Source organism: Plectropomus leopardus, chromosome 14 (genome assembly GCF_008729295.1).
Source record: "Plectropomus leopardus isolate mb chromosome 14, YSFRI_Pleo_2.0, whole genome shotgun sequence".
Classification (NCBI taxonomy): domain Eukaryota; kingdom Metazoa; phylum Chordata; class Actinopteri; order Perciformes; family Serranidae; genus Plectropomus; species Plectropomus leopardus.
Genome location: NC_056476.1, coordinates 24,184,210 through 24,200,148, shown reverse-complemented (window position 1 = coordinate 24,200,148; position 15,939 = coordinate 24,184,210). Strand labels below are relative to the sequence as shown.

General features: G+C 39.7%; 1 protein-coding gene across 1 annotated transcript in view; it reads right to left on the bottom strand.

Moving 5' to 3' along the window:
* Positions 1-15,939, bottom strand: part of babam2 (BRISC and BRCA1 A complex member 2) — a 99,730-nt gene that overhangs the window by 15,153 nt on the left and 68,638 nt on the right. Inside the window, exon 8 of the mRNA XM_042500946.1 lies at positions 735-834. Coding sequence (XP_042356880.1) covers positions 735-834 — 100 coding nt within the window. The remainder of the gene's footprint in view (positions 1-734; positions 835-15,939) is intronic.

Genomic DNA, 15,939 nt, shown 5'->3' with positions numbered 1-15,939 from the left:
TGTTTTTGTTATTTAGCTACTTCATCCATCTCTCCTCCACTCCATCCCCCACCGGTTGCTGCAGCTCAACACTTCTTACCCCCTTACCTCCACCCTTATAATCTGACCCTAAATCAGCCTAATTTACAACCACAGTACTAATGTCTTTCTCTTCACGAGTATTTTCGGATCCACTTAGGTATAAAACATTATGATAAACAGAACGTGACCTGAATGAGAATGAGACCCCACCTGGACCAGACTGACCATTGTAAAACATGGACCCAAACCTGCACTGGTTCCAGGTCCAGGTAGCAGAAGCAGAGTTTTCATGGCGTGAAATTTTTATTTTTCAAAAATGTGTATTTCGTTTCTAATGTGTGTTTTCAGTTCAGTCAAGCTGCAGTTAGTTTTCAGAGTGGGTGTGCCCATTCAAGTTTAGTCTTAATTGTCCCAGTCTCAATAAACACATGCATCAGTACCTCCAAATGCTAAATCTAAAGCCATTTCCTGTATATTTTTTATTTATTATAGTTAGTTTTGTAAGTACACAATACTGTCTCCTTGTCTATTTTTTCTTGCTAGTCATTAAGGAGTAAAAAAAAAAAAAAGAAAAGTAAAATAATGCAGACCCAAACACTAACAGAGATTTGTCTCTGGAGACTTCCTGTCTTTATGATGAAGACAACCACACAACACACAAAGATCATCCAACCAAGCTGTGTAAAGGTATGAGTTATGACAAATATTGTTACCTTGTTGGTGAGTAACTGGCACACTTGAGGGACATAGTCAATAAGGCATCCTCCACTGGGGAATGCTGGGATATGAAGTGCTGAGGAGCCTCCCAGAGCACTGATTGAATAAGAAAAAGGCAACACTTAGTCTGTAAATACACACATTTAGATTACACAAAACATAAAGTTACTACCATGTTAATTGTGACACCACAACAATCTTAAAAAAAATTGAAGACTGCGTGACCTCTTGTCTTTGTGGAAACGTACGTAAACTACTGAGAAAAAACCTGGACACTGAGCACATTAGTCGGCTGTCATCTCCAGAAGTTGCTGAATAAAAAAAATGAAGTGACTTAAGCCCATGGCATCCTTCTCATTCTCCTTTGCTCATTCTTTTATTATTTTGACATCCTCCCGATTCAATCCTGCAGCACAGCTCCATAAGTGATTAGTGCATGCTTGTTTAATCAGGAAATCTGCTGCTGCAGCTCCCTAATGACTAACCAACTGAAGTAGTCACTCCCTCATTTTTTTCTGATCAGGGGCAAAAACAGAGGGAATACCCCGAGGACAGGTTAAAGGTCTTAAGGAACCTCTTATTGGCTTTTAATGCTCATTTAAAGACGCATAGAGGAGGATGTCTTCCGCTGCCTTCTATTTATATTTCATTCTTCATTACAGCAGGACAGTCAGAGGGCATGTTATTTTAAAAGCCATGGCGGAGTGGATGACTGCCGTTTACCAGGTTAAGCATGCATGATGCATGTAAATAACCTCCATTGTGCAACATTATGTCAAATGTCAAAGATCACAAATGTTAAGATGAAGCCCCCAGGGCTTGTTCTTTAGTTGATCAGAAAGGCTATGATGTGAAAATGGTAATAATGTATCAAAACGTAAAACACAACAACAGTGAGTCACAGACCAAGGCCATGATCCCACCGATCCCATCACATCATCACAGAGCTGTTTTTATAAGTCTAAACCAAGTTCAAGTCACGCCTTCAGTCTCCGAGACACGAATTGTAAGCCAACAAGCAAGTTTTTCTGGTCTATCAATGTTTCTTATGAAAACCTGAACACGTTTTTAAAAAAAATGGAAACAGGGCATTCAATGTTCAGATGCAAGTAATAGTTCAAAAATCAGTCATGTGTCACACCCAAACCAAAGGTAAGTAAAAAGCCCTGTGGTGAGTTTCTGTGGTTTAGATTTTCACTCATTTGTGCCTGATCACATTGAAACCTGGATCAGTGCCGATACTGAACAAGATATTTTGCTAAAACTATTATTATTAATTACTATAATTAAAGTAATATTAGGCAACATAATACACGAGGAATCAAACATGAAACAGCTTCACAAGTGAAAAAAATGAGCTTTAGTGAAAGCCAGTCTTAACTGCAGTAGCAGTTCTTATCAGTATAGCAAAACAGCTGTTTACTAAATAATTTTCTGACTATACATATTAGCAGTACCGGATTTTATTAACATTAAATTTTTAGGCAGCGGTCACTCAACATGTTTAAACAACCTTATTAATACTTTTACAGTGTAATTTAGAGAGCTTTGCATAATGGGTTCAAAAGCTCATTATTAATGTTAAATGTTAAGGACAGAATTTTATAGTTGGGCAGGAGATAACATCAGACTCTAAAGTAGTGATGTTAATAACAAGAGCCAAAGACTAATACATATTTAGTGCATTCAAAACGGTCCTGTCAGCAGTTAAAAACCTGAATTTATACAAAAAAATGTTTTCTTGATATAGTATTCGAGATAGGGATGGCATAAAAAGATTGATATTTCTGATAATTAGTGCAACTGTCAAATGAAAACATCAACAATAATCTTAAATATTTGACAAACAGAGAAAAAGAGCTATTTAAATAACTACAGGTAGAAACCAGCACATATTTGAGTGTGGCATGGAATTATGGAGACGTCAATCCTGGTATAAATGATTCTTGATGGTTTGGCATTGCTCCAAAGGACACATTCAGTAGTTTTTCAATAGTTATGGGTCACCAAGTCAAGTCTTCTCAGTGTGCCCTTAAGTGCCAAGTTGAGTCTTAGGGCACTTATTTGGAGTCAGCTTAGTTGAGTCTCACAGCAAAGGACTCCAAGTCAAGTCGAAAATCCACAACTCTGCATCATTCCTGCACAGCCAAAAAGTTTTTTTTTATTTTTTCCTCAAGCTAAAATGCAGTGGCTAACACCCAAGATCTGAGAATTGCACAATCTTGTAATTTCCAAAGAAAGGTTGTGGGAGTAGTGAAGAGGGAGGTGGACCACAACATCATGCGCTCCACCTGTCATTACCTAAAACCACAAATGTTTATGAGAAAATGATGTCATCACAGGAGTCAAAGGAAGGTCAACACTGACTGGACGCATAGTGTTGAAGAGGTGTATTGGGAATATGTAATAAAAGTGTTCTGTTCAGTGCAAAAACAGCTGATTTCTCATCAGCTGCTCATCTGTCACTTAGAGGAGCTTTACTGATAGTCTGAAATTACTACAATTAGCTAAAGATAAAAATTACACCCATCCACAAAGATTCAAATATGTTAACAGCTTTCACTCTACATCAATGGTCTAAGTTCTGTCTTTTTGCAAAACTGATGCTCAACTGAATATTAATAAGGTCTTATTCAAGCCATGCAAACTGTCATGAATCCATTTTCATTGTCAAAATCTTTTTCTCCAGAACTCCAAAGCCACCATTTACAGTAGGCTTTGTGCACATAATTAGCATTAGCTTGCGCATTTTGCTGTGCACCAACAAATGGTCGATTGAAAATGGCTTGCAGCAACGAGGAGAGAAGCCTTTGAAAATGAAAATCTAAATGATGCCCATCTATCCTCCCACAGATCTAAGAATAGCTCCATATCATTCAGATGGAAATGCGGACAGAGGCACAAAATAGATGGTGGTGTGTTCGTCACTCATATGTGTCAAGGGCAGGCATGTGAACAAATGGGATGCATTTCGGATTTCAATGGTTTTGCCTCTTGAGCGCTCAATTGAATGGAGGCTCACTAAATACCAGACTACTGCACTAGTGTCAAACAGAAAGTCCTCCAATAAGCAAAACTTGAATATTTGAGAAGTCCTAAACAGTAGTTCCTTATTGGTCTAGTCTTGGGGTCCAAATACATTTCCCTTAGATATTCAGGTCCACATTGACTCAACACCCATTCATTTTGTTTTTATTCATCTTTTTTGCCTCTCAGTTGATTCTAATCTAGGATGCTCTTCTCCGAGGGTATCATGCTTTTATTTCACAAAATAAAATAAAAAAACAACAAAAAAACAAACAAACTAAAACTACTTAAGTAAGTACAGTTGATGTTTAAAGAAACATTAGAGTGCAGTTATAGCTTTTGAGGTGGGAGGCAAAGATGACAGCCAACTTTCTTTTTTTTTCACTTCTTGAATGTGTCCCCTCCCTAAATTCGGATCTGTGAAAGCAGTGCAGAAGGAGCTCTCCATGAGTTCTTTCTCAGTAGCAGTTTGTGACTTGCAGGGTGGATAAATGATCCATTGATACGATCAGAGCTGATCAGATCAGATCAATGGATGACAGAAGCAGCTGCTGCAAGTGAAAGCAAACTTTTAGACCCAGCAGAATAAAGGTTTCACTTTTAAAGCAACTGATATTTTGCTGCTCCATCTGTGCCCAGAGTTTGGTCTGCACTCCAAGAACTGCAGTGCATAATATGCAATATACATATTTCAACAGGGCTTCATTTGAACTGAAGACGTTTTAATCATGGTGGGCCACCACAAATAAATGAATGTACAGGAAACCCTGACTTCTGTGTACTTCTCTTTGCCACAGAGCTTATTTTCTTTAATAATCAAAAATCCACTGCCTTTTTGACGAGGGAACCATGGCCAGCAAAAACAAAAACAAAAAAACAAAAAACAAAATATCATTCCTGCAGCACTCTACAAGCTACTTGTGTACTTTTGTAATTAAGTTGCACGTTGGAGTGCCTCTAAGCCTAAAATGGTACTTCACATAAAGTTCCCGGTCCTACAATTTTAAATATTTCAAATGAGGTTTATTTTTCTGATGCTAACCCACTCTGAATGGATCTGACCAACCAGTTGGGATGAACTGTTCTAAAACATGACTGAAAGTTTAGTTTTAAGCCTCCACCTTGAACAGACACAACAACCTTAACTGAAAAGTGCTGACTGAGGAGTATATTTCTTGAAAATGAGCCATGTTTTACTGTGGGAGGCTGTATAAATTGCACTTAGGTGCCAAAAAACTGGGAATCAAACATTTGAGAAGCTACACTTCAATCTCAAGGTCAAACTGAGTGGGAGAGTTAAATTAGGCAGTAGGTTAAAATATGCAAACCTGCACTTCATATTTGAGCATTTATAACAATGCACAAAGATGACAGCCTATGAATGTATGAGTATATCTGTGTAAATAGTTAAAGGATACCCAATGATATTCGTATCACACCTCCATGAAGTTGGGGACTCTCACATAACCGACTGTAAAAAGAAGGATCCAAATTATTCCAACTGATGAGGCCAAGATATCATGACTTTTAGGCTTAGTCCACACATACAAATATTTTTTGAAGATGCAGCTTTTTCTGTGCATTTTGGCCTTTTGTCAACAGGCACATTGTGTTTTAGGTCACTTGAAATGGACCTTTTGTAAAATTCCACCTAGGATGAAAGTGTAAAGAAACCTTGTTCTAGTTTGAGGATGTACAGAAAATGTTTTCAGTGTTTAAGTACAGACAAAACTTTTTGGGGGATTTTTTTTATTTGTAACATCAGAGTGAGTGCTGTGATCTCCTGTGAGAGGTGTCAAAATGAGGCAGCATTTTGCGCAATGGTGGATGTGGCCTATTCTGGCCACATCCACCATTGTGCATTGTGCTGGCTCTGACCTTGCTCAGAGGACTTTTTAAATGTTTACACATAAATGTTCAGTTACTCCTCCACTATGTTTAGGAACTGAGGGGTCAGACTGTGCTAAAGATGTCACATCCTCAGGTAGCTTTCAGTATTTATTTTTTTGTCTTCAAATTAGCCAACATCTTCTTTGTTTGCTTTAGGGTTAGGGATAAAGTTATGGTTAATATGCCACCTGTTGGTTTGGCAAGTGTGATTTTGTGTTTTTATTTGGACAGATATTGTTTTTACAGCAGTGTGTGTGTAGATGGGATTTTTTTTGAGAATGAAGGAGGAAACAAATTACAAATTTAATTTTCAAAGGTAACTGGGTACATGTGGACTAGGCCTTAGTTCCTTATATGAGTCAAGCTCAAAAGAAATGCTGGATCCTGCATTCCCTGTATTACATCCAATGGCATCTTTTTGTTAGACACTCCCTGCCTGTGCCCTTGAAACTCAGCACCCCTTTATTGCAACACAGGTTTTCTGTCTCAAATCTTAAGAGATAAATAGGCATTATAAAGGTTGTAAAAACAGTTGTAAAATCTGTTGAGCCTCCCATTAACCAAACGGTGGGCTGAGAAAACACTGACCACAATGACAGACATTTTGAATCCAGGTCAAGCATATATATACAAATACATATTCCTATTTTCTATTGAAAATCTAAAGAAAACAAAAGGTAAAGTGTTCCTGGAATGGTATGGTATTTATATTCATATACTGATGTTATCAGTCTCCCAGTATGAGCTTTCAATTGCTTTAAATTGAGCTTCCTGTGGGTGGGCTCCGAATCTCAACATAATGGTGTTTTATTTTCCAAGTGGCACCCTGAAGAGTCCCCGCTTCTGTCTCCAATGGTGACATCGCTCTCAACACTACCCACACATACTGGAGTCAGCATGCAGACATGCTGCCTAACACAACCCCTCTGAGCAATGCTACCTACTGTATGACATATTTACAGTAGACAGTGGTACATGCACGCGTGTAAACAAACACACACACACTCATGCAGTACAGTGACAGGGCTGCCTGTGACTTCATCAACCAAAGAGATTATCCTCCGTGACTCAGGTGGATGGTGACGAAGCTCGGTTTGTTTATTCGTGTGTAGTTTTTTTTTTGTGTCTGTGTCTGTGTGTGTGTGCACGCGTGTGTGTCTGTGTGTGTGTGTGTGTGTGTGTGTGTGTGAGAGAAAGAAAGAGAGAGAGAGAGAGAGAGAGAGAGAGAGAGAGAGAGGGTGTGTATGACAGTGCAGTGACAGCGTGAGAGCAGATAAAGGCCCAATTGGAAAGAGGGCACACATGATTCATTACCAAAGTGAAAGATAAGGCCAAGAAGAACTGTTTGGAGATTCTAATGCAGTTTCAAAGCAGCAACATTTCCATTTTGATTGCCTTCTTCATTTCCTAAAGCCTGGGGGGTCCTTGGAGGCCCACATATGACTCTGCTTGTTGACTGTTTGGACTAAATAACGTCCCATTCTTCCTCTGTCACTGAACAAGGCGGCCTCAGCCTGTGGCAATAGGAGTCAGTAACCTTTCTGTTATGAGGTGACCATAACAGTGCTGAATTTTTCTTAGATTCCCCATTCATCATCTATTTGAATAAAACCAAATTAATAAGAGCTTCAGGCTGCAGGTTTTACGCACTCTCACCAGTGTGTGATAAGGTTGGAAAACAAGGCAACATTGTCCACTATCACCCCTTCAACTGGGAGTAGTTGTTTTATTTGGCAGCAGGGTGGGTGCTCATATCCATGTGAACTCCACATGAGCCTCATCGGGGAGGGACTATTACTACTGCATATCCGTGGATTACCAGCCTTTTTACGAAAACATGCTTATGTGATGTATCTGAAACAAACAGCAACCTCCAGAGCTGAAAAATGAAGCCAATGCAAAAGTGCCAAAAGCTGCAGTACCTCAAATGACCATCTGAGGCTGGATCCAGAAGTGAGTCAATCCCCATAGACCTCCATGTTAAAACAGCCGAAATAAACATGTTTACAGCCTGGTACAAAAAATGGTTATGGTCTCCATAAGAAAGTTTTAACTTTCATGACAACAGTGCAGGGCTGAATTTTAATATGACTTACCAGTTTAAGTCTTCTAGTTTTGCATAATTAAGGGCATGGCTGCTTTGACTGACAGGTTGTCTGCTCTCTAGCTCCACCCTCTCACCAAGTATGCTCACTTCTGGCTCCAAAAATCCAAGATGACAACGGCCAAAAGGCCAAACATGAGGCTTTAAAATGGAAGTCCAAGAACCAATGTGAACCTGGCTGCTTCCATTATTTAAACACAGTTTATAATTTGAAAGTTACAATTGGGTGCTGCAGGTGAAGTTGTTTATGCAGTTTGAGATGCTTTGCAGGAAAAGTCAGGCCATCAGTGAATTCAGTCCACTGTATTAAATAACAACTATTGATGATGTCCAAAATGTGGAGACATTAGAGGCTATTACATATGATGTCTTGACTGACCGACATCAAGGAACTTGTGGCGACCAAGGTCGACTGTAGCATCTCTTTTCTTTGCCTGTGTCTTGACCAGCAGCATAGCATAGCAGCAAATGGAGGTCGTCTGTATTAATCATTCAAATAGAGAAACTGGAAGACCAACAGGACGGATTCAAGACACTTGTTAACCAGTTCATACAGTAACACAAACTGATGTTGAAAGAACAGTCATGGTACAAAATAACACAGACACTTCCTAACTGTTTCTGCTAGAGAGCTCTAAAAAAAAAAAAAAAAAAAAAGATCTTCCAGTTCTCTTCTCATGCACTGAGGTGAACTGCCAATCAAAGTGACTTCATTCACGACAGGCTCTGACTGCACCAACGCCAATTCAACATGCTGAATAGACTGAAAAAAAGTCGTCAAGGCAAGACTTGTGCCAAGGGTATAGGACAAACCGTAAAAACTACGATGTCAGACACTTGGAAACTGATTTTGAGTGTTACTTATGTAGTCACAAATATTTCTTCATTATAGAGAAAAATGTACGATTTAAAACCATCTTTCTGAGAGGGTTTAGGGGTTACTTTCTGTTTCTGTCATTGTCTCTCACGCAAACACACAAGCAGATCAAAGTAGAAAATGTGTGTATGTCTATACATTTCTATACTGCACAGTAATGGACATGTTTACTGTGTGTAATCTTGCAATCTTTTTTCCTTTCCTGTCTTGATAATATATATTTCTGCATTTAGATGTCTACTGTAAATACAGCAGATTAATATCAACAGACACAACATTTCCAAATCTATCTGTAGGCTTTTAATTATGCTATTTTCATGTTTTGGCCTATTTAGAATAGCTTCATAATTAAAGAAGATGGTCAGATCTAACGTTTTTGACATCACTGAAGATATTAAGCATAAACACATACAGTATACTAACCACTGGAGATTTAAGATGGCCTACATATTGTGGAGAATGTACTTCCAATAACAAAGCAGCAGCAAAAAACTCACTTTACACAGACCGATAGAAAAACACAATGCAGAAGTGTTCAAGGAGACAGGGAGGAGGAAAAAGTGGCAAAGAGCTTTGAGCTGCCGAGACTGAAAGAAGTGTCTGCGTTGACATCTTAGACTGTTGAGTGGGTTTGCCGGGTTAGTGGTGAATTTATTTTATCAGACTGACAATTTCTGACTGTGACAAGACGTTCGCGAAACCTTGAAAAATATCTGATCGAAATGCAAAGATTTTCAAAGGCTATAAAACACCTCTACAGACCCTGGAGAAGGGACACACACAAACTGTACACCCACACAGGCACATGCACACATACATACTCACACACATCAGCAGGCAGGCAGGCAGGCAGGCAGGCACATACACACACATGCACACATACACACACAGGCACCTACAGGCAAATGCAGATACACAAACATTAGTGCACTGCAGCCTAAAACTGTCTCTCTGTGTTGATTTTTCTGGGCTCCTAAATCTGGTTTGGGGGCAGAGACGGTGCCCACTCGATTCTTTTATGCCATGCAGCAGGTTTTCTGGGGGAAGGAGAGATGTATCCAACTCATCTCATGGGCACAGTACAATCAGGTAAACGAGTAGTAAAAGTGAAAATGAAAAGAGCGGTAAGTCTGGTTGGAGAAGATCATCAAAAAAAAAAAAAAAAAGGTTAAAGGTTAAAAAAGCCAAATTAATTCTGAAATACTGAAATTATCTGAAACTGGTGCAGCCCCCCCAAAAAAATCTCTAGTCCTTTGTACACAGAGTTCATGACATGGAGCCTCTACGAAGTCCAGCCTTTGCATTTTTACACAGAACCAAACAATGGTGGAATCCCGTCATTATAGTGTGTGATTTTAGATAGCATGCTGGCATCGCAGAAGCCAAAGAGGCGTGATAGGTGTGATGTGTAACACAACACCTCTAGTGTGACATATAATAAACGCATCGGGGCGGTGCTTAATAAACACTAACAATGGCATAATGTGGCAATAACAGTCATTTACCATCACTGTAATTTGGTGTTTGTTGGGGACTGCCCCACATTTGGACTCAGCCTCAAGTGGCCATTCCAGGAACTACAGATTTTTTTTTAACTCCATAGGTTGGTATTTGGTTGTCCACCTTTATGTACAGCCACTGCTGTGGACAAAAGGCCAAATGGCATCGAAAAACCTAAGATTTTAAGAGTAAGAATCTACATGTGGACTAGTCCTTACAGATGAGAACTCTCTGAGCCATGCAAATGAGCATTTTATCGCATCAGCACTAACAACAACAACAACAACAACAACAACAACAACAACAACAACAACAACAAATACAACAGAAGCAAAAGATTATTTTTTAAAGAAAAAACAGTAAAGATGTGCTGAGCCACACAGACTCTGAATCAGAGCTGATCAAGGCAAATAGTAATGGATTGGTGTGGGCTAAAAAAAAGGGAAAAAAAGCTTATTATAACTAGTCTTCACTTTATTCTGATATTCTACCTCAGCTTGCTTGTGTTGCAGTGCTTGCTGCTCTCCTTAATAAGAGCCAGGGTCTACACTGCCAGCATTTCACTGCATATGAGAGTGAAAAATAGTGTGTGAATGTGAAAAATTACTTGATTGCACCAGTGACTGCCTCTGTTCCGACACCCAGATTGGCAAAATTAGCCAGACTTGCACAGTCACTAATCAGTTATCTCTCCTCTCTCTTTCTCATTTGCAAATATCTAGGGGTTTCACAGAAAAGTTGACTCTAAAAACCACTAATAGACATTATGCATCATTGTCGCCTAATGGTTCAACCATAGTTTAGGCACAGTGTAATCATAAAGCAGTTGTAATGCATCAACTGGGGGTTCTGTGAATAGTTTTTGTTGACACATGAGCTGAAACGGCCTCTGAATGATTGCATAACTTTGGTTATTGCTGCATGTAGATGTGTTTGAACAGTAATTTTCTCTTTTATGACATGTTAAATTAGCAGCATTTTAGATATTAGAGAAGTAAAGTCTCCCACGATCCCTACAAGAAAGCAGTCGCATTGTTACTGCAGTCAGAGAGTATCTCCAATCCAGGACTTTGCTATCACACCCACCCCCAGGTGGGTCCCGCCTACATTAGTTAACCCTTGACTCATTGTATTGGAGACCTTTTAGATGAGAATTAATCATCATTATTGGGTAAAAAAAATCTCATGATTAATTGACTTTTTGGGAGTTAGTAAAAAACCTTCAGCTAACAGCTTGTCATTTTTAGCCAGCGCAGACTGTAAATTTCAGTGGTTAAAATTACAAAAGTAAATTGATGGTAGACAAACACAAAACTTGTATGTTTGGAGGTCTATGTGCCCTCTGGAAGCCAGTGGCTGTACTCAGCTAAACATTGTTTATGAGGATGAAAGAAGTTGCTTCTGTGTAACACTAATGTACAACTCAGAGTAAACTGACCAACAGCTCAAACACAGTGATATGTCCTCTCTCCAGCTGATAGCTTAATGGTTATCACGTTCTCCACTTAAACTTTACTTATGTCTTAATAACATAACATAATAACATAATGAATACCAAGGTACATCCGATTTAGTGGGATACAGCTATCAGATACATATTTAATCAACAGTTAGGTACACAGAAATATTGGATCAGCCTTGGTATACCCAAAATACTAGGTATGAGGACTCGCATCAAGACTGCAGCAGAAAAAATAAACAAACCCATCTATTTTAATGGCGCACATCATTTTAGGTTATTCCATGTCTCCAGCCACAAAATGTAAATACTCACTAGTACATGTTATAAAAAGCAAAGATAACCTCACGGTGTAGTGCGTCTTTATTCTGCTAAGTGTTTTTGTGTCTTTGAGCTTATTGTTTTGGTTTCTGGCCCATAATTTTACTGTTTGGTCCAGCCTAACCACTCTCATCAGGGTCCTTTTCAGCCCTGCTGTGAAGTCTTACATTCAGGTACATGAATATATGACTCCATTGAATGATAGTGTTGCTTTGTAATGTATCTGATGGATGTGTCAATAATTGGGCCCTAATATGTTCGCCATTTCATCCTAAAAGGTGATAATTCATTGCTGTGAGCACAGCTGGTTTCCTTTGCCAGAAATATATAAAATACAATAAAAATTATGGGTTTAAAGACAGTGATCATTTACCATGCCAGAGAGTGCTGCCTCCATGTACTATCGAATACAGCTCAGAGAAATGGTGAAAAATGAAGTAAAAGCAGTGTTGCCTAAAGCCACAGAAGGGTTCTCTAATCTATGTTTGCTGTGCAGAAATAGTTTGATGCCTTGTGTTAGACTGATGTTAAAAAATTCCACAGGGATGGATACTTTTCATCTGCATCTTCTGAACATCTCTGCCCAATCCGATAGCTATTCATATCTTTAATTGAACTTGTCTGTTAGGTTTATAAATCCAAGCCAACACACTCCCAACCCACTTTATACTTGTGACCCCACTACTGGCCTTTCTCATAACTTTTCTGTTTTGCTGGTATACTTATGCTTTTTGGTTGGATCATAGCACGACCTCCACTTCCAACACTACTGCTTAAAGAAATAATTTGGCTTGACAACAAATTCTGCCGCCTCCAAAGCTGACATCTTTTACATTCTCTAAATGTCGACATGTATTTAACACTTAACAGCTAGTTTAAATGAGCAGGGAGGGAAAATCATAGGAGCAACACAGCGTAACACCATGCCTTTCACAGTATATCTTCTTCTAGGCGGCCCGTAAAACATTATATAACAAATAAACACTGAATCTTAAGCAGGTGGATCTGTAAGCCTCCAGAATAACAGTGATTTGACATCTCACAATCAATAATTTCTGCAGAAAAAGCAGCAAAGGCAGCGGTGCAGTCCCATCAAAGACAGGAGCCGATGCAACATACTACGTACATTGTACATTATTGGTAAAAATGTGGGTGTCTGTCGGGGTATTTCACCCCCCCCCGCCGCTCCGTAAGGCAGAAAACATTACAGTGATGGTCTGTTTGAAGACAAGGGAAGAAAAAGTAACAGAAAGAGCAAGAAAGAAAGAGGAAGAGGGAATAGGAATCGAGGTATAACACTGTAGCTCAGGGGGCTTACGAGTTTGCGTTCAGAGCCGTTAGATCCGAGCCCCTGCTGAAGGAGAGTAAAAGTGAGATATCAAACAACTCAGGAGTGATGAAAGAGAAGAGTAGAGAGGTGGAGGAAAGAGAAAAGGAGAGTGAGGGAAAAGCTCTCTTCTCCCGTGTGTTGTTTTTTTTCTCCTTGCTGCGTTTCAGTCGAGCGAGGGACGACCTTGCTGGGTAGAGCACAGCTCTTCTCTCTCTTTTAAGTCCCACTCACTCGCTTGGTTCCCTTTGAGGATCAGCCAGAGGGATCAGCAGAGGAGAGGGAGTGATAGAAAAATGGAGAAAGATGGAGAGAAAACAGACAGGCGGCAGACGCGAAAAACGGCAGGGAGGGGGAGGGGTGGGGTGGGTTGTAAAGATATTACCGAGGAGACAAGAGTTAAAAACTGGAAAAAGGTGAAGTAAAAAAAAACAAACACAACAGAAACAACAGAACGATGGACAAAATGACATAATGACAGGAGACAGATACATGGAGAAATTGCAGACAAAAGGAACCCCAAGACATTTTGACAGATATAGATATGACAATCTGCAAATCCAGTGGCACCAAAACCTAAGCTGATTTAAACAAGGAAGCATAATGCATTTGTCATTGTATTTGTGGTTAGCGACGACTGTGGAGCGTAATCACATAGGACTACAGAACAAAACAATGCTCACTCTCTGTATGATTTTTAAAAAAAAATAGTATATGAGAATGCCACAAATTAATTTCTGTCTTCTAACAGTTAGGAACTGAAATGATCAGCTGACTTTGCTACAAGCTGACTGTTGAAACAGGTGACACTCTTTATGTTCTTAAGCCAGCGAACCGGCTGCTTGACAAGATAGGCTGATGATAACCTGAGTCCAGCGCAAATAGGCCAGTTCAACCCATTGCAACTTTCCACTGCAATATTCTAATACAGTATCTTATTGTTGTGAAGCATTGGTCCTAACTGGGCTTTATCAATTCCAACTTAAAGCAGGAAAGGGAAGAAGGGTTGATTGGTTGGTTCACAATATAGTGCTGCAGAGATGACATTTTTCTGTAGCTCAACCTGGTAGCTAATGTCGCCCTGGTTCTCGCATCAAAAAGGGATTTTTCCACTGGATTTTGGATCATTGCAGAAAATAAGCTCTGTGGTAAACAAATGTTTATGATACTTACATGTTTTGTTCAGCAAGATAATCTTCACAAATGAACACCACTTTCATGATTTTTGTAGCCTAAATGTAATTGCCAGAAGTAAGTATGAGGCTGTACTGCTGTGTTTGGCACAATTTTGGCTTAATGATGTTCTGTAGTCACATTTAGCCACTTGTTAGCAACAGCCTTTTTTAAGATACATAAAAGCTTCAAAGTTCTCGAATGGAATACTTTCTGACATATTTCATGTCGTAGTACAAAACTTTTAAGTCTCTTAAGCTTGTGTTAACCACAGACCTTCTTTCAGGAATATAACCAAAAACCCATTCCAAAACCCATTGACTTTGTGATGGCGGAACCAGAGGTGCTAAAGTGCTACCTCATTTCCAGGTTTTAGGACTCATTCCCCTGGGCCACTCTATTGGGTAACGTGATTTAAAAAAACTGTACACAGACAAGACAGCGAATAAGGAAACAAAGGAGAGAAGACTGCAAAGACAAAAAAGGAAGAAAATTATAGGATTTATTAAAACCTAGAGTGACAGAAAGATTGCAGACATAAAGAACCTCAGAACATTTTGACACTGAATAGATGTAGTTGATATGACAGCCTGTATCAACACTGAAATCCAGTGGTGCCAAAGCTACAAGCTGAGCCAATTTCTGTCGCTGTCCACAGCTGCTACATTCACCATTTCATAAAATGAGAACTGATTTAAACAATTTCCAAAGCTGTTTTGATGTGAATCTGATTTTGGCATTACATTATATTGTGAACATTTGTGGTAGCCTGGGTTAACGCTGAAGCTCCCGAATGTCGCTGTCTATCAAAAGCTTGCTAGAAAAACAGAGACTGTGAAGGAAGACTGCAACAAATGAGTTTTCCTCTTCACTGGATCCAAAGCAGAGACAATGGGCAGCTACGCAAGACCAAAGACTAACAAGGGGCAGTGAGGACATAGCGGGAAAACTAACAGGGTAACAGATCTGCATGAACACACGTACAGCAAGAGGCTGGCTCGCACACATCTGCATGCTAAATTAAGTAGCATCCACAGTGAATGCAATACAAATGCACTCATGCACGAACTCGCGCACACACGCAATCGTTTGTCTTCAAACAACGGTGAAGGAGACATACATTTTCGCCCTGGGTCATGAATTAACACACTCCCACACAGCTGACAAAAAGGTGCACAAAGGCATGTAGCGGAGCATATTCATACACGGCCTTGATATGCATATGTGCAAATATCTCAAGACAAAGAGGAAACATTAAGCAGGAGAAGAGGGGTGGTAAATGAGAGCTTGGCTCAGTGCAGCGCTGTTAAGCCTCTGCATTTTCAGATGTTTCTTAGAGGGTTTAGATGAGGAGGGTTTGTTTTATAGCCTCTCCTACTTCGTCTAAACCCCCGCCGCTCCGCCAGCAACCAACCCCTCTCCATCCCCAGTGCCATAGTTTCCCCACTTCCTGCTCTCCACTCTACTGCCTTTAGCCTCCTTCTGTCTGTTCTCCTCATGCAACTGGCAGAGGAAGAGAGAGC